This window comes from Brienomyrus brachyistius, chromosome 9, assembly GCF_023856365.1.
Source record: "Brienomyrus brachyistius isolate T26 chromosome 9, BBRACH_0.4, whole genome shotgun sequence".
In the NCBI taxonomy this organism is placed as follows: Eukaryota; Metazoa; Chordata; class Actinopteri; order Osteoglossiformes; family Mormyridae; genus Brienomyrus; species Brienomyrus brachyistius.
In genome coordinates, this window is record NC_064541.1 from 17980214 (window position 1) to 18007448 (window position 27235).

At 45.5% G+C, this 27235-nt stretch overlaps 5 protein-coding genes across 7 annotated transcripts in view; 4 read left to right on the top strand and 1 right to left on the bottom strand.

Moving 5' to 3' along the window:
* dhx16 (DEAH (Asp-Glu-Ala-His) box polypeptide 16) overlaps positions 1 to 7701 on the top strand; it is an 11408-nt gene extending 3707 nt beyond the window's left edge. For both annotated transcript variants that reach the window (XM_049026961.1, XM_049026962.1), the window contains exons 8-21: positions 235 to 426; positions 842 to 952; positions 1221 to 1336; positions 2432 to 2642; positions 2803 to 2901; positions 3038 to 3190; positions 3295 to 3435; positions 4145 to 4307; positions 4462 to 4580; positions 4868 to 4935; positions 5020 to 5182; positions 5726 to 5887; positions 6126 to 6299; positions 6602 to 7701. In XM_049026961.1, coding sequence (XP_048882918.1) covers positions 235 to 426; positions 842 to 952; positions 1221 to 1336; positions 2432 to 2642; positions 2803 to 2901; positions 3038 to 3190; positions 3295 to 3435; positions 4145 to 4307; positions 4462 to 4580; positions 4868 to 4935; positions 5020 to 5182; positions 5726 to 5887; positions 6126 to 6299; positions 6602 to 6730 — 2001 coding nt within the window. In that variant the 3' untranslated portion in view covers positions 6731 to 7701. The remainder of the gene's footprint in view (positions 1 to 234; positions 427 to 841; positions 953 to 1220; positions 1337 to 2431; positions 2643 to 2802; positions 2902 to 3037; positions 3191 to 3294; positions 3436 to 4144; positions 4308 to 4461; positions 4581 to 4867; positions 4936 to 5019; positions 5183 to 5725; positions 5888 to 6125; positions 6300 to 6601) is intronic.
* The window catches only part of LOC125749589 (lysosomal thioesterase PPT2-A-like), a 71029-nt gene that overhangs the window by 12804 nt on the left and 30990 nt on the right, over positions 1 to 27235 (bottom strand). The gene's annotated exons all lie outside the window — the stretch shown is intronic.
* rnf183 (ring finger protein 183) lies at positions 8441 to 10334 on the top strand. Of its 2 annotated transcripts, none has more exons than XM_049027009.1 (2): positions 8441 to 8617; positions 8986 to 10334. In XM_049027009.1, exon 2 carries the CDS (start codon positions 8999 to 9001, stop codon positions 9875 to 9877), a length of 879 nt encoding a protein of 292 aa, XP_048882966.1. In that variant the 5' UTR covers positions 8441 to 8617; positions 8986 to 8998; the 3' UTR covers positions 9878 to 10334. The 2 variants fall into 2 exon arrangements, with proteins under 2 accessions (XP_048882966.1, XP_048882964.1); XM_049027007.1 differs by having other exon boundaries at positions 8442 to 8698.
* LOC125749590 (uncharacterized) lies at positions 11884 to 15888 on the top strand. The gene is made up of 2 exons (XM_049027015.1): positions 11884 to 14000; positions 14264 to 15888. Exons 1-2 carry the CDS (start codon positions 13245 to 13247, stop codon positions 14366 to 14368), a joined length of 861 nt encoding a protein of 286 aa, XP_048882972.1. The 5' UTR covers positions 11884 to 13244; the 3' UTR covers positions 14369 to 15888.
* On the top strand, positions 17930 to 26929 carry sh3bp5la (SH3-binding domain protein 5-like, a). Its single transcript, XM_049026998.1, has 6 exons — positions 17930 to 18499; positions 20160 to 20222; positions 21260 to 21388; positions 22407 to 22568; positions 22875 to 23048; positions 23805 to 26929. The coding sequence occupies exons 1-6, from the start codon at positions 18272 to 18274 to the stop codon at positions 24417 to 24419; spliced, it is 1371 nt and encodes a 456-aa protein (XP_048882955.1). The 5' UTR covers positions 17930 to 18271; the 3' UTR covers positions 24420 to 26929.

The window sequence follows — 27235 nt, forward strand, 5'->3', positions numbered from 1 at the left end:
TGGTTCCCATTCCTTTCAGTTCAGCCGTAACAAGATCAAGCTGTTCTGACAGTTTATCGGGGTTTGCCTGCAGCTGTTAGAGATAACAGGCGTGCTTGGATAGATGCATCTCGGCCAGTTCCTGGAGTCCTTGCTTCAGTTCTGTCTGTCTTTAGCTTGATACTGGCATATTATCTGATGCAGTGTTTTGACAGGATTTTTTTTCTTGCCTTCTCCTTGCTCTCCTCCTCTCAGGGTGATTCTGAACCTGTGATTTCTGAAGCTGAGAAACAGAGGCAGTCTATCCAGGAAGTGCGGCGAAGTTTGCCCATATACCCCTATAGGTCTGACCTGCTGTCTGCCATCGAGCAGCACCAGGTCCTCATCATCGAGGGCGAGACGGGATCTGGCAAGACCACACAGATTCCCCAGTACCTGCTGGAGGAGGTCAGTGACTCTTCGCTGCTCCAACTGTCTGTCTTGCTCTTGAGTTCATGGGTGCTGGTATGCTTGCCAAAGGTGCGTCGTTGAAGACCCAAGTTGTTTCTCAATACCAAGAACGCGAAGATCGTATTTGTGGTCTTGGCTCTGGTCTTGTTAACATACCTTCTAAGAACAAACTTGGGGTGCAGTGAATCATGGGATTTGTCTTGTTCAACGAAGACGCGATGTATCCTTCATATCTGGGACAGTTCAAGAGCAACCTCCAGGGCTTTTTACCCTCCTCTGTACTTAGTATTGGAACTTGTCTTCAGCAATGGAAGACGATGTAAAACGGGTAAATGAGAACAGAAGAATGGTCAAGTCCACATATTGAGAAAGACCCCCAGTCCTCTTCTTCATGTGAATTTCCGTTTCCCAGGGTTACACGAAAGGAGGAATGAAGATTGGATGCACCCAACCCAGGAGGGTGGCTGCCATGTCTGTGGCAGCCAGAGTGGCTCAGGAAATGGGCGTCAAGCTCGGCAACGAGGTACCGACGCTACGGCTTCTTCTACCCAAGGGTCTCGCGGTTGGTTTATTCCATGTGCCGACTAGCACACCAAAACCAGTGTGTGGTTCTGTGGGTTGGGACTCTGTTCCCATGATCATGGCTGGAGGAGCGATGCTACTGAGCCCTCGAGTAGGACCCCTCACCCTAGCAGATCAGTAGATGGCCCTGTTGTCTGATCCTCACTTGGATGCGCTGCCAACTAAATGTAAAAACCCAAATTGTACTCACTCATGCCTCTTGCTACTAGGTGGGATACAGCATCCGCTTTGAGGACTGCACCTCGGAGCGTACCGTGCTGAAGTACATGACCGACGGCATGCTGCTGCGGGAGTTCCTCACTGAACCAGACCTGGCCAGCTACAGGTAACCATCAATCTTCTCTCCTACTACTGTCTGTTACCCGGTCACTTTAAAGCAGGTCTTTGGGGACCCCCTGACAGTCCACATTTTTGCACCACCCTGCTTGCAACACGCCTGTCCCAGGCATTCTGTGTTCTCGATTGATTGATTGAGATATGCTAGGAGCTGGGAGGGAGCAAAAATGTGGGCTGCCTGGGGTCCCAGAGGACCAGGTTAAGAAAAACTGGTTTAGAATGACCAGTGCGCCATATGTCACGGTATGGCGGAAACCTGTTTGACCACAATCATTTGGTGACTTGGCATAATGGGCCTCCGCTCTGTGTGCGTTTGCACGTCCTCCCCACATGACGTGGGTTTCCTCCCACAACCCGGAAGATGCAGTTAGTTTGCCCATAGCGTGCAGGTGTGCCCAGTGCTGCCCAGGACAGATACCAGCCTCTGTGACTCCCTGACTAGGTTAGGCATCTGCAAAATGGATTGTTGGACACAATTGACAATGATCTCACATTTTAGCGCGGATCCTCTCGAAATTTGCCCTGTTATTTATTTTACATAATTTACATATTTATATTTGCATGGGCAGTGGTAGCTTAATGCTAAGGGAAGTGCACTTGTAATTGAAAGTATCCTGGTTTGATTCCCCGATCAGCAAGACACCACTAAAGTACCCTGAGCAAGGTACCACCCCCAAGCACTGCGCCCCCTGGGCGCTGAATTAGCCTCCCCCTGCTATGTCACAATGTCACATACGGGTTAAATGCAGGGGACACATTTTATTTCACTCCTTTGCATTACGGACATACGTGCTGTCAAGGACTCAGCTAGACATGGGGGCAGCTAGGCTGAGCTTCCAGTGAGTATCCAGGTGCAGGTATAAGCACTGGAGCAGGAGTCACACAATAACAAACTAACAAAGAACCTAGTAAGTCTATTTAATAACCAGAAGTGTAACATTGGAACATTGAAGGCATGATAAGAGGCATCCAGCTACCAGAGGAATTCATGGGGTATCGTTACCCAGTGTGTACTGACACACACAAGGCCGCCTCCACCGCTCTCTCGTTGTTCCCCCGCCCTGATCTCCCCGTCTCCCCTCAGCGTGGTGATCATCGACGAGGCCCACGAGCGCACACTGCACACCGACATCCTCTTCGGCCTGATCAAGGACATCGCCCGCTTCCGGCCCAACCTGAAGGTGCTGGTGGCCAGCGCCACCCTGGACACGGAGCGCTTCTCCAGCTTCTTCGACGACGCTCCTGTCTTCCGAATCCCGGGGAGGAGGTTCCCCGTGGACATTTATTACACCAAGGTGAGGCGCTATCTGCACCCAGGGAGAGAGCTAGGTAGGGGTAGGCCGGCCTTTTAGACATTTACCCTGGGAATACCCAGTATAACTGGGTTAATATGTCAGTGTTACTTTACAGACTTGGATTATTTTACTTACGTGTTAAAAATGACCCCCACCCCAGGCCCCGGAAGCAGACTACCTGGAAGCCTGCGTGGTGTCGGTGCTGCAGATCCATGTGACTCAGCCCCCAGGCGATGTGCTGGTGTTTCTCACAGGACAGGTGGGAGAACTTCCCCCTCTCGCCTCTGCCAGCCTCTGCACGCTTAATGTTCTCTGTAATTACAGAGCCACTCTGCCCTTTTGTCCCGTGAGTGTGCCATCAGGTTCAGCTTCCTCTCTCTTTATCGCCCCCCCAGGAGGAGATCGAGGCCTGCTGCGAGCTAATGCAGGACAGGTGTAGGCGCCTGGGCTCCAAGATCTCCGAGCTCATTATACTCCCCATCTATGCCAACCTGCCCTCCGACATGCAGGCGAAGATCTTCAACCCCACGCCTCCTGGAGCCCGCAAGGTAAGCAGGCTTTGAATCTTCACTGGGTGCGCCCATAGGGGGCGGTACAGCTCCTGTCCAGTATCAGCCCACCGCCTTCACCCAAATTTGGGCCTATCCCGTAGGTCGTGGTGGCCACCAACATCGCCGAGACGTCGCTCACCATAGACGGCATCATCTACGTCATCGACCCCGGGTTCTGCAAGCAGAAAAGCTACAACGCGAGGACGGGGATGGAGTCGCTCATTGTCACACCGTGCTCACGGGTGAGTTCACGCCTCAGTTGTACTGTTTACACTGTTAAATTACACATCGTAAGTCACTGTTTGTACATGTTATATATTTTCCAATTCATGGCCCTGTTTACATGCATGACAGCATTGTCACCCCATTTCAAATGGCTGTGAAACAGTTTCCAGTCTTGATCTGTTCACTATTAAACCAATTACTTTTCCCCGAGGGCCTAACCCAACCTGCAATAGAAAGCGAGGGGCTGTGTTTACCTCATTTGGTTTTATAATTAAAGTGTTTTTTTCTGTGTCTGCATAATTGGTTACTAATATTGTCAAATGCAATGAATTATGCCGGCTTAAGTGTAGTAGTACTCTACTCTTTACTCACCATTAAAAAGTCACAGCTGCACTTTTTAAGCCCTGAAGTTAGTGGCATTTTCGACGATATCCGTGGCATTTCCCATTTCCACTGGTGCACAGCGCAGACTCATGAATGCAGAAGTGGAAGGTTCAGGTTGAGAAAGTAGAAATTCAGACCGAGATTTTGTTTCAACCAACCAGTTAAATACTCCGTGACTGTGACTCTTTATACTCGAGTGGTTGGTTGAAACAAAATCTCGGTCTGAATTTCCACTTTCTGAGCCTGAACTTTCCACCTCTGCATGAATCCTTCAGACTTGGTGATCTTGCCTGTTGCGTTGAGGTCGTACCTAATGGGGCCACCCGCTCCGGCATTCCGCAGGCTTCCGCAAACCAGCGTGCCGGCCGAGCCGGCCGAGTGGCTGCTGGGAAGTGTTTCCGGCTCTACACAGCCTGGGCTTTCAAACACGAGATGGAGGAGACCACCGTGCCGGAGATCCAGAGGACCAACCTGGGCAACGTGGTGCTGCTTCTCAAGAGCCTGGGTATGAAGGACGTGCAGCGATTGCACCATGCTGGAGCTCCTTCCAAAGCCTGGCAGGAAAATCTGTCCTCAAATATTGCTGCAATCCTCAAGACCGCAGGATCACACCTGTACCTCTATCCCTCCATTCATCATCCTTATCAATTCTCCGGCAGGTATAAATGACCTGATTCACTTCGACTTCATGGATCCGCCCCCTCATGAGACTCTGGTCCTGGCGCTTGAGCAGCTCTATGCACTGGGTGCTCTCAACCACCTCGGGGAGCTCACCAAGGTACTTACCCAGAACCTGGGTCAGCAAACCCCGTGTAGAACTTGTGTGACATTTATCTCAATCAGGTCCATTCAGACTGGCCAGATTTTTAGTTTTACTAATGAAGTAATTTGAATGTCGCTCCAAAGTCTCCAGCGTAAATGCAAGTATTTAAGTCGGTTCTTCAAAATAAGTAAACCTGTAGCATATACGTTTAATATATTACCCAGTTACAGTACTATCAGTCCTACAAGACCATCAATATTCTGGCATAATATGATGCTCCGTATTCATTCTGTTCTTCGCAGTTGGGTCGCAGGATGGCGGAGTTGCCAGTGGACCCCATGCTGAGCAAGATGATCCTGGCCTCAGAACAGTGAGTTGCGTTTGCGGATCGATTCAAAGACTGTAAACACCCTTGAGTTGGGTAGCGTCAACCCCCGCCCACCCCCTTTGTCAGATACAAGTGCTCCGAGGAGGTGTTGACCATCGCTGCCATGCTGTCTGTGAACAACTCCATCTTCTACCGGCCCAAAGACAAGGTGGTGCACGCAGATAACGCCAGGATGAACTTCGTTGTGCCTGGTGGCGATCACTTGGTGCTGCTAAATGTCTACACACAGGTTCGTCTCGCTCTCCCTGTCCCTTCTGTGTGTGTGTGTGTGTGTGTGTGTGTGTGTGTGTGTGTGTGTATGATGTCCCCACAATGTGATAAAAACCTGTTATTTTGATCTTGTGGGGACATTCTTCCCTTCCCCAGAAGGGAAAATTCGATTTTATAAAAATCGAAAATGAATGTACTCAAGAAATTTCAATAGCTTGAAGTGTATTTTGTTTAGTTAAGCTTAGGACTGGTAGGGGTTACGGTTGTCATAGTTAGAGCTAGGTTTTGAATGGAGAGTCCCCACAAAGGTGTGTGTGTGTGTGTGTGTGTGTGTGTGTGTGTGTGTGTGTGTGTGTGTGCGCGCGTCTGTGTGTGTCAGTCTGTCTGTGTGTTTGCGAGGGTGTGTGTGTGTGTGTGTGTGTGTGTGTGTGTGTGCGCGCGTCTGTGTGTGTCAGTCTGTCTGTGTGTTTGTGAGGGTGTGTGTGTTTGTGTGTGTTTAAGTATGTGCTTGCTTTACACTCTGGGTGCGGTTCAGTGCCATTCTGATCTGTGTTTCCCCCAGTGGGTCGAGAGCGGCTACTCCACCCAGTGGTGCTATGAGAACTTCATCCAGTTCCGCTCCATGAGACGCGCCCGCGATGTGAGGGAGCAGCTGGAAGGGCTCATGGACAGGATAGAGGTGGAGGTGTGCAGCTGCAGCGGGGACGCCGTTCCCATCCGGAAGGTCCGTGGCACCGTGTCCTTGGGCCTGCAGTCCCCACGTCTTCAGCCCCCCCTCCCCCCCCCCCCCCCCCCGTTTATTGCTATCTCTTCTATTAATGCTTCCAATATTCAGCTGACAGATTCATGCTTATAAACAGTCTAATATTTAACCAAAGTCAAGTTAAATACTTCGCTCGCAGGTACGACACCTGACTCCCAGTTTGACCTTCTTGATTCTGCCCTTTCCGCCCTCCCCCCAGGCAGTGACAGCTGGGTATTTCTACCACACGGCCCGGCTCAGTAAAGGGGGCTACAAGACCGTGAAGCACCAGCAGACGGTCTACGTGCACCCCAACAGCTCCCTGTTCGAGGAGCAGCCGCGCTGGCTTATCTACCACGAGCTGGTGTTTACCACCAAGGAGTTCATGAGACAGGTAGGGCGCCTGCTTCAACCTGCCCTGGCCGCGGGATGCGTGCCGCTCCACGTCGCCTCCGTTTCTGTCTTGGGCTTGTAGGCGGCTACACTCAGCCCTGAGCTGATAATTTACTTAACCTATAATACAAAAAAGGTTGCTTTATTGTACTGGGCTGAATTCCGGTCAGGTGCGTCGATCAAGGTAAGTACAAGAAACACTGCGAACCTTCCTAGAGTGTGAATCAGCCGACTTGCGCTCATGCGTGACCCTCAACCCCCCCAGGCCCCCAAGCTTCAGCCTCATTCTGCTTGCCCATCCAGGTAATAGAGATTGACAGTGGCTGGCTGCTGGAAGTGGCCCCCCACTACTACAAGACCAAAGAGCTGGAGGACAGCAGCAGCAAGAAGATGCCCCGTAAGCAGGGCAAAGCTCGAGAGGAGCTGGGCTGAAAAAACTCCGGTGCCCCCGGACCAAAGGAGCAAATGAGTTTATCCACCAGAACTCAACGCTGTGGCTTAAATAGACTCAAGTGTGATAACCCACCGGTTATTGGGGGGGAAAGAGACCGAGGACTTAGATTTACTGTATTGGTGTATAGGGGGACCATATTTTGGACTGGCAACAACGGGGATAACGTGTTGAGTGTCGCTTGTGAAAACAACCTGGCGGATACAGCGCTAGAGGTGCCGGCCTCCAGCTGGAAGACCCTTCGAAGGAGAGCGGTTCACGTGTGGCTTTGCGGAGGACGGTGGAGCGGGGCTGCCTGTCACAAGACGCCGTGCTCATAGCGCTTTTTCAGGGGCGTCCTGGGTGGAAGCAGAAAGAACTGGTTTGCGATGGAAACACTGATACTGGTAAATGCCAGTCTGTAATCTCTAGGATGCCTGTAGGCAAAAGGTTACCAATGGAACACTGATGTGGAAAGGGCTGCATAAGCGAGGGGTGACCTGAAACGATTACTAAGCAGTACTACCGTCGTCGTTTCCAGGGGAGACGAGCGCGTCGACCACGCACCGATGCATGGGTGTGTGCACCACACACCTTGCATTTAATGTCTAATCTACCAGTCCCCTGTGTAAACAGGTAGCATTGGCTTTGTTCGTTTTTATTGTTGCTTTTTACTGCAATGAGAACAGTTTGTTTTGAACCTAAGCCTTCATTCTTTATTTTTTTTTTGTTTGTCCTGTTTTAGCCTGTTTGTTCATGGTAGGTGAAGACTTTCCAGGCTATTAGCGCAGTAAAATGAACAGGTCTAACAGGTTTGCTTGTACTCTTTTTTTATTATTTCTGACGCCTGCCTCACAGATGCATCACAGAGCGCGGTGGGGGGAGGGGGGGGGACGGCATTTGACATCGCGTCCCGTCTAACTAATGGCTGTTTTGAAATTGATTTTTGTAATAAAACTTACAAAATGAAAAAGTGTTTTTTTTTTCTTTCCCTCTTTACAAAGCAGTTTGTTGATCGTGTGTAACTGCCTGGTGATGTTTGTGTTTTTTCAGCCCTAAAATATCTCTAAGTTACCCATTCACCTGATAGAATACAGCTGGAGGTGAACTGTAACACGCCGTCATTGTGTCAAGGAAGTACAATCCACTGTGAAGGGGATGAGCTATTTTAGGTATTTATCAGTCATCTAGCTTATTTGAAAAGTTTGAGGTACTTCTTACTTTCCAGACCACGTAAAGCCAAGTGCTGGATTTTTTTTGTTTTATGATTCAGGAAATCAGAGCTTTAGTGTCATGAAATGACTGCGTCAGAACTGTTTAGCAGTACGTTGTAGTGCGGTAACTCAGCCTTGCTCCCACAGAGAGACAGCTCCACACTGTCCATCACTTTGCACTTTGTCTAGCGAATCTGGTATTTCAGGTACACTGGTAATTGCCTTGAGAATAGAAATGATGACCTGAAACGTGAAAAACATGAATTTTAAACATTGAGAAAACCAAGATGTGAATGAAACCGGAGGGTGTTGAGATAATGATATACAACCTAAGCAAAATCCAGAAGAGGGATTCGTGGGACTGCCTTTGCGCGGATGAGATGTGTGTGACGCCTTTGCCACGTTCGCTGTCAGACAAACATCCACGCAAGCAAGGCGGGTCGCACGGCAAAATCTCCCCCTTGACATCGCATTCCTTACATTCATACTTGTGATTCGGCAAGCCACACCAACAGGTCCGACCAGATAGTGGGAGGAGAGAGTGAGAGGGAAGTACACAGGGTGAGAGAGAGAGAGAACGAAGGACAGGAGAGAACTGGAATAAGACGACAGAGGGAAGAGAGGAGAGAAGAGGGGGAAGGCAATTAAAAAGGTGTTGGACTTCACAGCTTCACGGTATGATTATTTATGTGGACAAAAAAACAAATCAGTCTTGACTACTGGTGAATGACATACTGATACAACTATACAGAAGAGGTGAGCTTTTCCTGACTGGGAGAAGGGCTGTTTACAGAATCTATGAGACATGTAAAAAGTTAAAGTGACAGTATATAATTATGGATGGTTAAAATATGAAGTATAATACAAGGTGTACTAGAAGTTATTACGACTTTCAGCAAAAGGTACTAATGGATAAGCACAATACCTGTGATCGAGCTTATGCTAAGCTTTTCCTTGGATAGCCTGTGGTCACTAATGCGGTAACAGACTAAAATATACGCTAACCCTACATGTTTACATTTGCATTTCTGCTTCCTCTACAGCATTTCCTTCATTATGAACGATGCAAAAGGGAGCGAGAGCCACAGCTCCAAGATGACACAGCAGAACAAATTACCTCAAGCCGAGAGGAAGAACAGGTCCGTGCGTCGAAGCAGGAGCAGCGATGCAGGCCTGGGTGAGAGGGACGGCCGCAGGATGGATCGGAGCCGGACGGAGAGGAGGCAGCGTGGACGGAGCGAGGAACGACGCGGGTCGCGGGTCTCTGGGAACAGGGGCCGTGACGATTACACAGAGGACACCGAGTGCATCGTGTGCTTCTGCCCTTATGACAACGTCTTCAAGGCCCCGAAGATTCTGGCCTGCGGGCACACGTTCTGCCTGGAGTGCCTGGCCCGCATCAACGTGTCGTCCACCGAGCTGAAATCCCTGGCCTGCCCCATCTGCAGGGGGCTGACCGAGCTACCCCATGGCCGGGATCTGCCACAGCTGGACAACAACAAGGACATTTTCAGCAGGCTGCCCCCGGAAATGCAGCGGGCGCTGTCCGTGCGCTTTCAGCGCAGTAAGGGCAAGCTCGTCCTGAAGAAGCCCCCCGCATTCAACAAGCCTGCCACGTCCAGCCTCGCCCTGCCCAATTTCAAGAAGGATAAGAAGAAACACCAGGCTGAAGAAGGCAATCTGCAGCTCGGGAACCTGGAGGCAGGCCTTGCCCAAGCCACCACCATCGATGTGGGTCGCCCTCCTAGCAGGGTAAGGACCCGCATGCGTCAGATCATGCGCTCCAACCACTGCTATTATGCAGTGGTGGCAGCCATTATCATAATAACAGTCACCCTGATGCTGGTGGGGATCCTGGCATTTGTTGTGATGCCATTGGCGCCAGTGGGCAGCCAGATTAATGCCGGAAACACATCGAATGAGCACCGTCCATGAAGGAGCGAAATAGAAACGGTGGAAGTGAAACTGGATGGAAAGTGGAACATGCAAATGTTCTGCATGTGGAGCTCAGGAAGAGTAGCAAACAGGGGCAAGGAGTTCTGTTGTTATCACTTTCCAAAAGAACACTCAGGCAGTGTAACCTTGAGGAACTGCGGAACTGTAGGGAAGCTGGGGACTACACGCGCATAAATGATTAACGCAAAAACAAACCGAATACATCGACACCATTAAGAATTAACGCGGAACACGGAAAATGACAAAAAAAGAAAGAAAACTGTGATACTAAAAAAATTGTACTGTGACGCTTTAATGAACTGGAGTTTTTTTCCCTTTGGTTTTCCTTGTGGTAAAAGTCTTCGTATGGCTTAATGGGAAACGCTGCACTTCTTGGAGAAAGTTTGTGGGTAAATAAAACAAAAGTTTAAACAAGAATGAAAACGGGGGGGGGGGGTGATAACTGAAAACTGTCACTGAATACATCGACACCTTTAAGAATTAACAAGAAACACAGGAAATGACAAAAAAGCAAGAAAACTATGATGCCAGAAAAGAGGACTGTGGCGTTTTAATGAACCGGAGTGTTTTTTTTCTTGGTTTTTATTGCGGTAAAAGTCTTCTTACGGCGTAATGGGGAAACACTGCCCTTCTTGGAGAAAGTTTGTAGGCAAATAAATAAACAATATAAACAAGAAGAATGAAACGGGGAAATGGTAACTGAAGATCTTCATGCACATGCACTATTACCCTAAACTACACCTCAGAATTTGCTGTGAATGGGCAGCTGTTACCTTGTGCAAATGCCTCGAGACAGGCCAGCCCTGTCCTCCTTGATTTACCAGCACTAACTGTGCACTGCACTTTATATTTCATGTTGTACTCAATTGTTTATGTAAATAGATATGTGAAATTATTGTACTCTTTGAATAAAAAAAAAAATAAGATTGAGATTCAGGTCGTTTTTATCGATTGCTAACATTGTACATGCAAAGTACCAGCGTGTAACCTAAACTGTGTCTTTGTTGATCATCGTCGAGTATCAAGATATTTCGGTGGCTTGTTGGCTAATACCTAATAAACAGGAACTAGGAGATATATTTTCAGTGTTTGGTTAGTGGTACGTTAATACGTGTGGATTTTCTTTCATGTTCCGTTTGACAAAAGCCAATAGAACCGCAATGTTAAAACAGGAAATTGATCCGCTTTGTGATTTTCCTTCACTATAAATATCCTTCCTTCGAACCGGCCTTTTTTCCCCTCTTAGAAATACATAGTTTTCGTCAAACTTTTTAATGGTACCGAAGATTTCACTTTTTGTGTGTATGTGTGTATATATATGTGTGCGTGTGTGTGTGAATAATTATAAAAACAGTGAAAACTAAAAAGCACTTTATCGTGATAAGGCGCATTCCTTCATTCCACAGAGACCTTGCGTGTCACTTGCCTGAAACCTGTCTGACTACTAATCGCTCATTAAATGACAGTGGGACAATTGTGGCCTAAACTGACAAGACAACAGAAATGAGAGTACCAGGAATAAGACGGAAAGAATCATATTTACTTATTACACACTGAGGCTGGAAAGTGGTTAATTTAGTTTGTTTATAGTGTCCTACAACTCAAATTGAGACAAAGTTTATATTCAAGGCAGATTTTTCAAATTTTTTAATATAAACTACATAGATATATAACTTCACTCACTGAGAAGACCGTTTTAAAAAGGACTGAAGACAAAGCACTAAATGAAATGGAACACGTTAAATGTCCGTGTGCCTCAGACGTCCACGCTTGGTGTATTTTAAGACCACGGAAGGCGCTACTGCCTGTTATTCTTTAACACACCCAATGCATTCTTTAAGTGATACAGATATTTTCTTCTAATTCCCGTTAATTCCATTTCTATGTATGTTTATAAATACGTAATCCGTTCATTTTGTTGTTGTCATACAAAACAACATTCATATTGTTATATTGTATTTGATTTTATAACTTATAACTCGTAAAATTAATAGCATAATAGCATTATAACTATGTTTAAATATATAGTTTGGATAACATAATAACAAGGATATACATATTTTCAATTAGCATATGACTCATCTTATACATACTGGGACAGTTTTAACCTATGGCTCTCGCTAATTGACGTACAAGATCGAATCAGAATCATGACGATTTGTGAACAAAGCTGCCAATAAAACCGCAGTCGAAAAAAATTGTTAAATTGCTTATTATGTTATATGCTCTATTGGTTGAAATATTAGAAATCCATACAGTTTAAACGGTCATAACATTAGAGTTAATAAGACTGAAAAGTTATAACATTATCTATTTTAAATTGCAAGACCTTGAGCGCCCCCGTGTGGTATTTCTGATAAAATTCATACGTCACAACGATAACATGGGATTTGTTTGTACTGGGGATTACAACTAATACTGATCACTATTAATATTATGTATGTGTATGGAGTAACCCAATCACACATCGTATTATACATGAATCTTATCATGTTTTTTTAATCTGCAACGTAATGCTGTTGAAGTCACCAACTGATACTGAAATGCAGGCTTTTTCAGGCCTGGAGTGGGTGGGGTTTTGTCGCTGATTGCTTACTGTAATGCAGAAAATGACAAAGAAAATATTGCACGTATACATGTTTCCCTGAGTATTAACATGTCCTACAAAAGTTTTGATAGGGTGACTCAAACTGGAGTCTGAATGGGTATGCTGGCGTGCTTCCCGATGCTGTAGGCTCCAGGTTTACTGCTGCGCCGCGTTGGCGTAGCCAAGTGGCTGAGAAAGATGGATGGATCATTCCAAGCTGACACCCATATAATTGTAGGCTGTTTGTTACTCATCTCTTTCTAGGCTTCTAATGACAGCTCACATCCTATGGACTGAACACGTGATAAAGTACAAAGTGCGAGTTGAATGGGGCTGTTTATTAAATATAATCATACTTGAGGGATGGGTGTCATTACATATCACCGTTTCGACTCTTATTTGAGCTTTATTTCTGGGCTGAGTGCACTGTGCTGCATGTCCCAACAATAAACCGCTGCGTCCCACATCCAAGCCAAGTTTTGTAACTATGAACTGCCCTCTACTCTGTTTTGGAAAGAGACCTTCCTCCCCCACACCCTTATTTTAGAGAAGCCACATACGCTTTTTAGGCTTATTTGGTTCGGTAACTCGGACTTACGTCTTTGGGCCAGCCAATTTTGATATGTCCCCCATAATCTTTTTTCCTCCCCCAAAGAATTATTACTTGTTTTCTTTAGATTAGATGTTTGATATTTCTCAAGCTGACAGTTTTCTTGTGCTTACATACAGTAACTTTTTAAATATTTTTTTATTGTCACAATGGCCTCAGCTCCTTCAGCTTCGGCTTTATCGGCTGTTCTTCGCTGCAGGGGAAATATATTCAACAAAAAACGGCCTGGAAGCGGCTACAGCCTCGGACCCAAGTGCGGGACGCCCGGCGAGCCGGTAGCGTCTAGTGCGTGCTCGGAGTCGCGTCAGCCCCGGCTGGCGTGGAGGGCGCTACTTTTCGGGGGACACGCCGAGGCCAGAGACGGGATACCCGTGGTTATCCGGTGGCAGCTGCTCCGCAAGGTGCTGACCGACAGATCCAGGGAAGCCGGAGCTCCGGTAAGCGGCCGCCACCGGCGGACGGAGGCGCAGATTCCCTGCAAGCGGTCTGCGGCTGCGCCAGCGTCGGCCGGACGGGGACCCAAGCGGGGATCTGGCTTCGCGGATACGGTTTTGTTGGCTTTAGGGCCAGGGAAAGGCACTTCACCGAGGGAACCAAGAAACGGCAGGATCGCCGGAGCTGCCCTGGATCAGTCAGCACCCAAGACGTGTTTGTTTGTGCAGTGTTTGCTGAAATCAAAGGGATTCAGCGACGACTACGGGCCGCCGGTGAGGCTCCGCGCCGTCTGGGCGTCTCTCAAGGGCGGCTGCTCGCTTCTTAACGCCCTGCTGTCGGATCTCCTGCGCAGACGATTTATAGTTGCAGATGGATCTCGGTGCATCCACGGTATATTCAAGGTGGACGATCAAAGGGCGACTTTTGCCAAAAGTCAAGACCCATCCAGCAGCTATAACGACTGTCACACGGTGAGTGGCGGCCGGTCACTGCTAATTATATACGAGTAGGCAGTTTATCTTCTGCTCCCCCCGAGAAGACCGGTGCACAGCATTCACCTTGAAGCCAGGTAGTGTGTATGCATAATAAGCGATTACATTCATGAGCATCCACTACAGCAGACTGTAATAGAGCATTCTATAAATATAATAAAATGCAACTTCCCCAAAGAGATTAACAAAGTATTACCGTTTTTCTTAAAACTGATATTTAACTTATTATCTGGGCTGTGCAGGTAATCGGTTTTAAAGGAAGACGCCGCCCTACTAGTTTGGAAGTAGAAGGAGGATCTCCAAAATCCACATCCTGCCCCAAAACCTCTACAGTCTCTGGAAAATGAGGACTTCGGTTGAGGGGAATCCCCGCTCTCCTCGGCTCCTGTGTGACGTGTTTGCCGGCCCTCGGGTGAGGGTTTCCGTTTTGGGGTGTCCAGCTTAAAGTACGCGCTTTAATCCACAAGACAAAAGGTTATTCCGCTGGTTTTTTGCCAGAGGTCATTTCATCATAATATTTATTTAACAGACCTTTTGTTTCATACAAGTTGCACGACAGGTTTATGTATTTTTTTTTTTTGCACATTTTATGAAATGGCTACGTGTAGATCAAAACGAACTTCTAAAAGTTGTCGCCAAGATTTTCTTAAGTCAGTTAAAAAACAGCACTTTTAATGTAAGACCATCGACTATTACGTCAGTGGAATATTTTTATTAAAAAGTTCAAATGTAATACACATATGTCATTGTGACATGAAAGATGTATTCAGCTCAGTATTTCCGTGCTAAATATGTAAGGAAAAGTTTTTGTTCCATAAGCCATTTGAAATATCAGGATAATCGGTCACCGTTTATGTATAAATCACCAAACTGTGTTCATTAGGAGAAACGCTCCTCTCTTCATCTCTAATAATTATTGGCTGCTAAAGCTCTCAGTGGTTAAGATCAACTTGTAGTTGTATAATTGTTTTAAGACACTAAAAAGTCGAGAGCATTGTTATGTGGCTTGGTAAACGACCTATATAACACATCACTCTCCTTGAATATGGATCAAACTCCTTCCCTGGGTCCCCCACCTGCTTTACTATCAATCCCATGACTGCCTCCTTGGGCCAGTGCTGTGGGATCAGGGTGACATCTAACTTGGTTAAGGTCAAATGTGTTTTTTTTCCTCCAGTTTGACCTGTTAGCCAAATCTTATTATAATATTGATATCAATAATTGTATTGCTGGATGTAATATATAGAATAGAAAATCCTGCATAATGCTGACAATATGGAATATTTTTGGAGGAACCTGAGAGAGTCTGCAGTGGATGTGGGGGAGATCCAAGGAGCTGCATGTCTCCACAGTGTGCAAGAATGGAATAATAGAGAAACAGTATCAGGTTTCCTCAAGGCCTGGAGACCTTTGCCATTTTGGCTCCCTCAACATGATGCATACATCTGTTCTAACACAAACGGGTGTTTCTTTTTAACAGCGTGTATGAACCCGCCCCATTCTGTCAATCGATTTTGCAAGGTTCTCCATTAATGGAAATGTAGGAAGTTCGTACAGTACTGTTAATTTATTTTTGATATGCCTTGCCGTTCTGTTAAGAAAAAAAGAAATGTGTGGATAAAGTAACTGAAATCTACAGAAAGACAGAAATACAGTCATAATCGCCGCATCGTTAATATGGGAAAATACCATGTTGAACCACAGTTTTAGGTGATTCTGATTATTTGTCAGCTTTCTAAAAGTGATGATGATGGTTAATGATCAAATCATATTAATGATACAAGAAATCAGTGGATTTTTTTGTAGAATGTTATTGCACAAAATGCTTTGAAATATATTTTAGAAATTAAAAGTCAAATTCAATCCATGCCTGTAATTTGCTCTGTTACATATATTTAACACACTACTTTGATTTATACATCTATGTTTCAACCCCTCCTGGAGTGGGTCATGGTGGGGGGGGGGGGGGGTCCTGGGTTCAGCAATCTTTCAGTTTGTTGTTAACATTGTGCTGATGTCGACTCTTCTGCTCAACTTTCCAGGACAGCAGGGGGCAGTAACTCACCTATTTTCAACAAGGTGCAATACATTTATTTGAGGAAGAAGGATTGGTAAACGCCAAAATTGATTTACAGGCAATAATAATACTTACTATAATAAATAATATGTTAAGAAAAATAACATATGGATGTAATAATAACCACCATAATAAGACTGATAATAACAATGCATCTCGGTAGCGCAGGAGGTGAATTAATGTTTGTGTAGCATGGAGGGTCATCAATGGTCTGACAGTGTGTTTACAAGAATCTGGTGCCAATTTATCAAATTCACGCTTAACGGAAAAGGAAGTCATGCCTTTGCTGTCTTCAAGGGCATCGTCACAAAAGTTGCAGAATAAGTCTGTCATGTGACAGCTTATGTCTCGTTGATTTGACGCACTGTTGGCCAATGTGGTGTTCCTCCCACCAGGCAGAAAGAGTGCATTATGGGAAGCTGATGAATCCGTCGCAGGGCGATGTATCATGTTGCAGAATCTCTGGCCGTTAATGGAATGATCCACCCTGGCCATGCCAGGAACCAGGGAAGCACTTTCAATATGTCCTGTCAGATCAAATCACACTCATCCTCTAATGTTCTTATGCTTCCTGTAACTTACTACAAGCAAATCAAGGTCTTTTAGTCACTTGGGATTTGAAAATATTAATTTGAATATTGCCTCACATAAATTTATATTGTACAAAATTATATAAATCAGAAAAACATTTCTTATGAAATCAGTCTTTGGACATTTAACATTAACATTTTAGTTGCTTAAAATTTCCAGTACATTTTCCAAAATTTCTGTAAATGCCCAATAATCTACTGCTGATGTTGCAACAAATGTTAATATTTCTTCCTTTATGGTTACAGACATAAAACATGTGGTGTGCCAAAACTTTTGACTTTTTATATGTACACAGGGTAGCCAGAGAGTTTCCTCCTAAATGTACTCTTAACCAGCGTAGATTGTGTAATATTAAGCCATATTTTACATTAAAACATGTACTACATCTTCTTGAGAACCTCTCTACCATCATTTGCAAAGTGAATTGTTTTGAGAAAAAAGGTGTAATCCGGGTTCTTCATTTGCATGTTCTCTTTGTAAACAAAAGGCAGAGAAAGTGCCTGTTTCTCCATCAACTCTTAAGAGAACAGGTCAACGTTTTGAAACAACGGCTGCTAGAATCACAGGAGCACACCCTGAAATTCATGGTTCTGAAAGACTTAAAAAAGGGTAAAAATGAAGAATTCAACACCTCAGCCAAAAAGATTCGATAATTAGGTTTGAGTTGAATGCATCTCAACCACAGTTAAGCATGAAGGAAGAGGTTTCGTACAATGGGAAGCTTCTTCAGCTACTGGTACTGGTGAACAGTGAAGAGTCAATGCTGCTGACTTTACTGAAGAAAATATTGTAGAAAGATTTGCAAGACATCACTTCAGTCTTTCTGTAAATCCAAGGGAAAAGAATTCAAATGTGGTTATCTGTTTGCTAATTTCGTGACCATTCATTTGTTGTTAAAATATAAATGTCTTGCCGCAGAGTGTATAAGGGTGTATACATAAATACTATACGTCAAATAATTATTTCTATCACCTTTGGCATTTTCTTCAAGGGGGTACCATGACATACTGACCCTGTCAGTCAACATTTAGTAAATATTCGTTACACGCTACACCTGTCGAAACTGGGCGCTGATTAGTAATGTTCTACGTAATTAGTAATTAATATTGTATTAATTACGTCCTAATGATTTCGTCACACCACGAAATTTCAAATAGCGATACATCGCAGCTACGGCAGCCGCGGAGGCCAAACAGGCGGAAAACGCGCGTTCTGTATTTACCTTTTGTCGATGATGGGAATTTATGTTTCGGAGACCGAGCGAAGAAAGGAAGGGTGGGAGGGATAGGAGTGATGGGTGGGATGGAAAAGAGCTCCGCTAAAACGGGGAATATAAAGGAAAAAATTAATGTGAGATACAGCAATTCAGTTAGTCTTCTTATTTTCGCTGTCATATTATTTTGTAAAGCGACAAGCAGAATATTTAGCTAACACAAGAGAGCTGTTGCAGAAAGATGGCTAACTAGGTTGCTGTAAGAAGACGCTTAACAGTTAGCATGCTTAAGTCATTTTAGACGGATATTACACTCAAACATCATCACGTCTCCCATTATAAATATTTAATTCATCGCAAAGGCCCGGAATGGAGCTGGGAAGCTTTCGCGGGAGCCCCGCCGGCTCGGGCGGCCCCGAATCACCTGACTGGCGGGAGGAGACGCCCGGTGGGGAGGCTGAGGGGAAGGAGGCGGCCGCCGGGCGCGGAGGGCATGATGGAGCGGGCACAGGTGCCGGGGAGAGCAAGGAGGCGCACTACCGAGGGGAGGAGGAGGAGGAGGATGGGTACGAGGAAGAATTAGACCCCAGGATTCAGGTAAATGATTTCCTAAAAATTTATACACGACTATATACGTATGAGAGAAAAGTGGGCAGATAGACAGCGATACCAAAATCTATTATACTCGTTTATGTGTGTAAGTATATTGAATGTATTGAGAAGATATTAAATTTTATGTGAAAAAAAATACACCAAATATAATACTGGGGGTCCACTGTTAAAATGAGTGTCCACTGAGTGAGGGACAGTACTAGTTTTCTGTTCCCCAGAGCGTTAGCATACTCCCTTGTCGGATCTTTTAATGTCTATTGAGTTTTTACTCTGCGTATTTGACATTTGTGCTAATGCTAGAGTCTCAGAGATTACCTCTCATGTCATGTGACACTGACAAATCACTATGCTATCATAGTCCATACCTGCATGCATTCATGCATCCATCCATCCATCCACCCATCCATCTATGCATCTTCAGAGTGTTTATCCTGCTAGGGGTATCCACTGTAGATCCTAAATAGGTTCTTCTTTAGACTTTTGCCAGTGTCAATAGTTAGTGTCTGGTTACACAAGATGCAATTATTGTTTTATTTGTTACAAGTTACAAGACCCCACCATGGTGAGGAGAAGGGTTGTCTCAGCGAGGATGGGGTGATTCGCTCTCGTGCCACGTTCAAAGCAGTAGGCCAACGGGCTGAGTCAGTGCTGCGACAGAGCAGCCCTGGTGTCAGTAGTAGCACCGTAGTTCACGGCAGCCTGCCAGGGTGTCAGCGCGGTGAATCTGAAGGTGACTACGGGAGCACTGCTGGTGTCGCAGGCTGCGATCGAAAGGCTGCGATCAGTTGTGGCATGCGTGTCTCTTGGTTATGCTGAAATGAAATGTGTGCGTGGGAACAGAATTCAGTATAAAATGGGAGGGAGATGGCACACATGCTAGGATAGCATTATTAAAATTCATGACAAATTGCATTGTGTGGCCTCTTCATCAGTCCAGCCAACCATACAATTATCTATCCACCTTTCATCTGCTTACCCTGGGTAGGGTTGTGGGGGTGTGTGGGGCTTATTCCCGATCGCACAAGGCAGGGGTGCACCCCGCATGGGATGCCAATCTATCATGGGACACACACACACACACACACACACACACAGTGATGTTTAACTAGACTTGAATTCACGGAATGTGCATGAAGGCCTGATCAAAGGGCTCGTGTTCTGATACTGTAGTCAGTAATAGGAAGGGAGTTTCCACTGCTGACAGAAGTTTGGAAGGAGTGATCTGGACTCATTTGCACATCCGAGGAATCCATCCTGTCAGTTGATCTGCTTTGTTCAATGCTGTTGAGGAGGAATTGGGCTTTTCTCTCCTGCAGAATTGACTTTGCTGCTCATTAAGGACACAGCAGACTGAGCAAAATGCCCTGGATCGAAGATGGTAGCAGTTAGGCTCTGGTTTGAGGAAGGGTGGAGTGTTTCAGAGTAAATGCTCTCTGGAGTTCAAACACGATTAGCATTTCCAGCAGGCAGACCATCAGAGGGTGGAGGCCTCAGCCCTCTGAACGGTTTTCAGGAAGAATCTGAAACTCAGTATGGCTGCGATAGACGCATGCGATCGAAGACAGAATGGCCATCATTCCGCTGTGGAGCTGGATTAAACCGTCATTGTGTAAATGTCTCTTGTAATCATGTTACTCTTTCGCAGGAGGAGTTGGAACATCTTAATGAAGCCAGTGAGGAGATCAACAAGCTGGAACTGCAGCTGGATGTGAGTGACACCCTCGCTAAATGTCAGTGTGCTTGTCAAGGTGTGTCAGTGTCCTTTACTCGTTATCAGTGTGCATTTAATTAGCGTTAGTCACTTTCTGTGCTCTCCTGCGGCCATTTGTGGGCCTGCTGGCTCTAACAGCACGTTCAGTCGATGCTTCGAGCTCACATTTTTGGCATTCTCTCACTCCCCATATCCTTAATCTCGTTGCCCCTGTATTTATACATGTGTAATGACAATAAAGTTGAATCTAATCTAATCTAATCTTAGGCCCTGTCTGCATGGTAAATATTGACTGCATAGCAGTGCAGAGCTCAAAAAATGTAAGGCCCGTATTCAAAACTATAAAAACACATAACAGATGAAACGGTATGAGGATGTGAAAGTGTTTTTGATGAGCAGCTTGTTTCATACTGTAGCCAAATGAAGCAGAATGTCTAAGAAGAAACATCTCATTAGCATAGTTTTTGGGCTGATGATTGTAATATAAAGTCAGTTTTAACACAACAAAATGAGTAATAGTAGCGACACATAAAGAAATAACAATAAATGCGACACATGAAAAATATAATATACACCCAGAATGACATACAGTATATGCTTTCATTAATGTCCAGGTGAATGGCATGGATGTTGCGTTTGCCCTGCCAATCTGTGCTTTTTGTTGTGCCTAACATTTACTTACAATAACCCTTGACCTGATTTAATTTCACACAAAGTCATTTTTTCCAGTTTACTGTGTTTAACGGTAAAACACGACTTTGAAAGATACCGCGCATTACGTTCTTTGCATCTTTGAGTTTGAACGGATTTGTATTTACTTCTGGAAGCTTTTTCAGGTGCCATAATCATGCTTGCAGCTTGTTCTGTTGCGTGCAGTTTCAAGCAGTCAGTCCTGTGGGATTAATTATGCTCATGAGTGGTCCCAGTGAAGAAGCCTTAGAATGATAAGAAGGCATTGTTGTTATAAGAGAACCCGGGAAGCGTAGCACTTTGAGCATGTGTGGTCGCTGAGCCTGCCCTCGCTCCCCTCACAGGACGCCAGGTCGGGGTACAGGCGGATCCTCACGGACTCGGCCAGGAAGCTGAACGCCCAAGGCTCCCAGCTTGGCACCTGCATCGAGAAGGCCAGGCCGTACTACGAGGCCCGGAGGCTGGCCAAGGAGGTGCGAGGCGGTGCTTCCAGGCCCCCGTTTCCTCCATGTGCTCCAGCTGTCGTCTCCTGTAGAAGGTCAAAATGCAGCAACTGGATAGACTTGCTGTAGCTAAAAGTTAAGATTTTGGGCAGACTTTACCCACGTGATAAACTGCAACTTTATGGGTATTTCTGATGATAGGAGCAGTAGTGGCAGAAGGGTGGGGCGGGGGGCCCTTGGGGGGGCTCTTTAGGTAATTTCCTTATTTGGCAAGTATCTGTCCCGATCTATAGTGTATTAGGGTAGCTTCCCCTAGAGCAAACCATGTAAACTGTAATAGAGCATTAGTGTGGAACAGGGCCATTGTTAGGCTGTTGATCGGTAATTGAGTGACAGTTTCTCCTGCACTGTTAATCCTGTTAATCCAGAGCGTTAAACGGAGTGAGTATTGTGTCCAGGCCTGATAATTACAAAGCGTTTGCCTGAATCCTATTTTTGGTGCATGAAGGAGACAAAAAAACAACCAAAGCAGCTTAACTGATCTTACACAAGACACATACAAAGAACAAGACATTCTGAATAATGTCGCTGTCTGTTGTTTTATGTCACTCCGTCAGTCTTTTGCTGATTGTTTGATCCAGTAGCATGTATATTAATTCCAATACATTGTTTTCTGTTATATAACGACGTCCTCTATTCATAATCTAGGCGTGGGAAATCCCCATGGGTGTCACTCAGACAATTCCTCCCCCTGGCTTCTTTAGGTCAAGTCGAGTAAAGCTTTAATGTCGTCCCAGCCATGTACAAGTGTTCTGTGAAATGAAATAACGTTCCTCAAGAACCCTTGGTGCAGCATTCATGGCAGGACAGGCATTACAGTGCTAAGGACAACTTACGGAGCACAGAAGATTATTGCTGTACAGCTATCAGTAATTCAAGGGGAGGGTAGACAAAGGGGAAACATCTACATCTATTTCCTGCCAAACATAACAAACCTTCCACATTAGACAAACAATGAAGTGAACAATGAACAATGGGCTATGTGTAGGCCCAGCAAGAGACCCAGAAGGCAGCTCTGAGCTACGAGCGGGCCGTCTCCATGCACACGGCGGCCAGGGAGATGGTGTATGTTGCAGAGCAGGGGCTCCTGGCGGACAAGAACACGTTGGACCCGACCTGGCAGGAGATGCTGAACCACGCCACCTCCAAGGTGAGAGCGCAGAGCCGACCTTCATCACGGACATGCATCTAAGAATGTGGACAGTATTCTGCTGAACCTGAAAAGCTTTTGACCTTCGACGGTAGTACCTAAAACTACTACTAAGTAATGTCATCTGAGGTTGTTAGTTCTTTTTAGCAATGAAAAGCTGTTTGATATCAGGGTGCAGGGTTGGCTGCATGGGTGGCCGTTGTAGGTTTGTAGAGAAGTGATAGATCGAGGTACAGCTATCCTATGGCAACAAAGCTCTTATGGTCCAGCAGGGGCCGCTCACGTGGCCGCTCGTGTTCCTGGCAGGTGAACGAGGCCGAGGAGGAGCGGCTGCGGAGCGAGCGGGAGCACCAGCGGGTCACGCAGCTGTGCCAGGACGCCGAGGCCCGAGTGCAGACCCTGCAGAAGGCTCTGAAGAGGGTGATCATCAAGTCCAAGCCCTACTTTGAGCTCAAGGCTCAGTTCAATTACATCCTGGAGGTACTCCATGAGCTCGTTCTGCATCACAGCAGCCTTTTCCCTCTGAATTCATCATAACACGCTGGGCTTGATCCAGAAGGAGCTCACCTGTTAAATCTACAGTAATGAAATGCAAATCCTTCAGCAGGTTTGTGTGATGGATTAAACCTTGCCGTGCTTAACAGGGAAGATTCTCAAGACTGACGTATTTGACACTGAGCACTTACTACTTCCAGAAATGTTTTGTCACTGATGGTGTGATGGTGTCAACATTTTCAATATTAATTTATTATATTCTATTTATAGGGTGGCTCACTCGACTTGCATTTGTGCTTTTGATAGGTAGCTGGGAGGGGGCAAAAATATGGTTCGTCTGGGGGTCCCTGAAGACTGGGTTGAGATTTAGGCTAATTGGCTCTAAATTGTGAGGTGTGTGTGTGTGCGTGCATGGATTTGCATTCCATCCAGTGTGTACCCCAGCCTTGTGGTCTGTGGGAGAGAACCCAGGCCCCCCTTGACCCTGTGAAGCATAACCGGTAGAAAGATGGATGGATGGATGGATTTATATGTAATTACAAGTGTTGTTTCCTGTGACTGAGTAAAAATGGTCAGGATAACTTATTTTCTCAACCCAGCTGACTGTCACAGTTCTTGCAAAGTGACAGTTGCATGTGCATAAAATGCAATGCTGATGTTAACACTGCACGTTGTGCTGCTCTAGGGTTTCCTTCCTTAAGATTCCTCATCTACTTCCTTCTCATGTCTCCATTCTTGCAGGAGCACAGGTCCAAAGTGCTACAGTTAGAGGAGCGTGTGTCAAAAGTGAAGACGCGCTACTCCGTCGCTCTGCGTAACCTGGAGCAAATCAGCGAGCAGATTCATGCCCAGCGAGGGCGCAGCCGAGCCAGCAAAAGGAAAACCAAGTCATGTGGTGGGAGGAGTCCCCCCATCGGGGCGGAGTCTGACCTTGGAGCTGCAAGTGAGGGCGGAGCCTGTGGTGGAGGGACAATGCAGGCCACCTGGGCTGATGGAAACAGGAGTGCAGAGAAAACCAGGGAGTGGGTGGAAAGGCACAGGGAGATTGGCTGGGGGCAGAAGGAGAGATTGGAAGCTGAGAGGGCCGGCTCAGACACCCTGTCGGTCCTCAGCCTGCAGACCATTGCTTCTGACTTGGAAAAATGCGATTCGGTGGAACATCTTGGGGATTTTGTCAGCGATGTGGTCAGCCTGTCAGGAGAGGAGGAGGAGAGGGACAGGATTGCGAAAGATGAGGGCGGGACAAGTAACGAGGTGATGGCCAATCAGGACAGACCACGCAGGGAGACAGAGACACAGGGCAAGGAGAAACAGCAGTGTTTTGTTAAACAGCACCACCGGAGCGTCAGTTTGTAAGACGGCTGGTTTAGGGCAAACCTGAGGACATAAGCAAGCATGTTACACAAGTGGTGTGAAAGGGGGAGGGGGGAACACCTAAGAGGAAGTGAAGGGAGGCAAGTCATGAGTAGAAGAATTCAATTCATACAAAGTTACCAGCAGATTGAAATTGTAGGTTCTCCGCACACACAGAGGTTCTCTTATCCATGCAGGTGCGGATGTCTGAATAATCGCTGTGATCTCGTCTGTTGAGGTGCATCATTAAAGAGGGAGCTGTAACACTGGAGGATGAGTTCATGGTGATTGTAGGGAAAGGCAGAGGTTATCAGAGTATGATCTGAATGACAGACGGCACCGCAGGATATTGCAGTTGTATTCCTGACGGTTTGAAGAAAACGTGATTATTCCTGATATGGATTATAAGACGGACTGCTTCATCTTCCTGCGGTCCACTCAATCCAATCATTTTCTTATTCCGAACTCTTATTCCAGTCATTCCGATCTCTTCTTTTCAAAAAGCAACATCGGGGGGAAAAAATAATGAACTTGCTGTGTGTATTTTTCTTGCTTTTTATATTGATTGAGGTTAACACAGAAGGTGTAATACTAATGATTCAGCCGACATAAGAAGACTTTGTACTGGTAATAGGACCAGCTGAAAAAAAAATGTCTTGTTAATTTTTTATGGGCAGTGTATAATATAACTGTATTCACTTAAATCCGCATGGCAAAACGCTAAAATGTGAGACAGCTTACAAAATCAAATCACGAGGCTGCGTGAGAATTTCAACCGTCAAAACAAAAAAACAAAATAGGCATTTGTCTTTGAACTAAATGTTTTTTTTTTTTTTTTTTTTTTGTCGCGCTTATCAAATGTAGACATGGTTTAAAAAGTGGCTGTGGTGTCCCATGTCGCATCTGTGATTCTAATGGTTTTTCATCCTTGGCCCATGAGATGGTGACCTAGTTCTCTGGTAGGCAGTGGCAGCCGAGGGGGAATTCACGGGTCACAAGGCCGCGTTCGCCCGGATGGTACAAGGGCGTGTGACTTTCTTCGCGTATGCCAGCCTGCTTTCGCTAACGTGCTCACGCTGTGAAGGTTCAGTTAGGGGGCGAGAAACGATCCCGGGCGCTTTCAGCTTCCGGGACCTGCAAGGGCCACTGCTGCTTCAACAATGAGCTCAGTACTTAAGCCGAGGTTTCCGTTATTTGTAGATACATAGTTGTATAAAGGAGTATCCTGTAAAATGTTACCTATTTAAATATCGGTGAAAGAAGGTTTATACTGAATTATTTTGGAATAGATAAGCACCGGGATCCATGAACAAACATGGCGTTAATGTTAATGGAATTTGTGAATGAGGGTTTTTTGTTTACAGTCGTGCCCTAAAGTTGTTGAGAGAGCCTGTCCGTTTCCATGCTCTGGAGAGGAAGCACATCGCACACAGCTTCACTGTGTCAGTATTCTTGCTGAAATCGCGGGGTTTACTTGAACACCCAGGCGCACGTGTATTTGCTCATTTTCACTGTCCTTATCTTTCCTATGACTCGTTGCCTTAATTGTCTGATTTCCCACCCAGTCCTACCTTCACATTTTTGGTGACGTATCTGTGTTTGTTCAAAGTGATGGTGAGCATCTCCAGCTGCTACTAGACATAATCCATGTGAAAATGGAAATTCGTGCAATATACTAGTTAAAGCTCTTATATACAGCAGTGTTTTTTTCTTCTTCTCCCTACTGTTTTCTCCGTTCTAAACAGCGCAAACCCAAATGTATCTTTGTTCAAGTACTTTGTCCAAGTACAGTCCCTATTCCAGTTTCCATCACCCGACGGAGATTTCAGAAAGGGAGTTAAACAAGTCTAATACCCAGAAGCTGGGTCACATGGTTCTGTGCCTGCCTGGACCAGAGGCCTCGTCGGCCGATTCCTCTAAGACTGTGAATGAATAGTCCTGCTGTAGTGAAACTGGACATTGTTACTGCTAAATGAGTTGTATAGATCAGCAGGTAGGCATTAAGGAATTGTTACTACGACATGGATATATTTATTTTTCTATGAATGTGTGGCTTTGTTTTCAAGGCGACGGTAATGAACTTGTAACAGCGTAACCTTTACAAACATTGTATGCATTTATCTATGTTTTTGACTCTTTTGTCCAAAGCAACAATCAAGTGAGGCAATTAGTACATGACGTTATTTCCCCGTGGTGCGATCTTCTTTTTCTGGACACATTTTCTTGTTAACCCACCTTAAATGCTTGATTTTTAAAAAAAGGTCAGTTTTTTTTAAAGCTGTTGTCTTCTGTAAGGTTACAGTTTTGCCTCTACAATGACAGATTGTGGCATTGTGAAGCTTCTATCTTTCATGTTTTTTTTTTGTGTTGTAAGGATGGTTACGTTCTTAAATCTTTTCTTTTGTTTATCGATAGACATACTGTATATATTTACTTAAATGTGAATTATCACATTAATTCCCATGTTCTAGATTAGCCTGAAAGAGTCATCCGCATCGGCAGTAATAAACTCACAGCTAACATCACTTCACTCTATGACTCATGGCTAATTTTTATTGCTAAGTACCAGTGATAAGTTCATAAAAAAACCCACATCCTCTATCTCTGTGGCAGAAATGTCCACCATGTCAGGTTTTGAGCTAGAGCCAAATGCTTTTGTGAAATTATGTTGAATACACGAAACACGTTTTTGCAAGTGTCCATGTGTTCTGCTCGTTTTGCGTAAGCGTTTTGTAAGGGCTGCTGCCGTACCGACCCAGTATAATCAGGAGGGTGTCGGAGAAGACAATGGAGCAGGTAACTCAAATAGATATCCTGCT

Bases quoted from the DNA above. Each gene is read 5' to 3' on its own strand.
- rnf183 (XM_049027009.1), top strand. From the start codon at position 8,999: ATGAACGATGCAAAAGGGAGCGAGAGCCACAGCTCCAAGATGACACAG.
- LOC125749590 (XM_049027015.1), top strand. From the start codon at position 13,245: ATGGCCTCAGCTCCTTCAGCTTCGGCTTTATCGGCTGTTCTTCGCTGC. The intron at 14,001-14,263 runs GTGAGTGGCGGC...TGGGCTGTGCAG, and splicing joins GCTATAACGACTGTCACACG to GTAATCGGTTTTAAAGGAAG.
- sh3bp5la (XM_049026998.1), top strand. From the start codon at position 18,272: ATGGAGCTGGGAAGCTTTCGCGGGAGCCCCGCCGGCTCGGGCGGCCCC. The intron at 18,500-20,159 runs GTAAATGATTTC...ACTCTTTCGCAG, and splicing joins AATTAGACCCCAGGATTCAG to GAGGAGTTGGAACATCTTAA. The intron at 23,049-23,804 runs GTACTCCATGAG...CCATTCTTGCAG, and splicing joins AGTTCAATTACATCCTGGAG to GAGCACAGGTCCAAAGTGCT.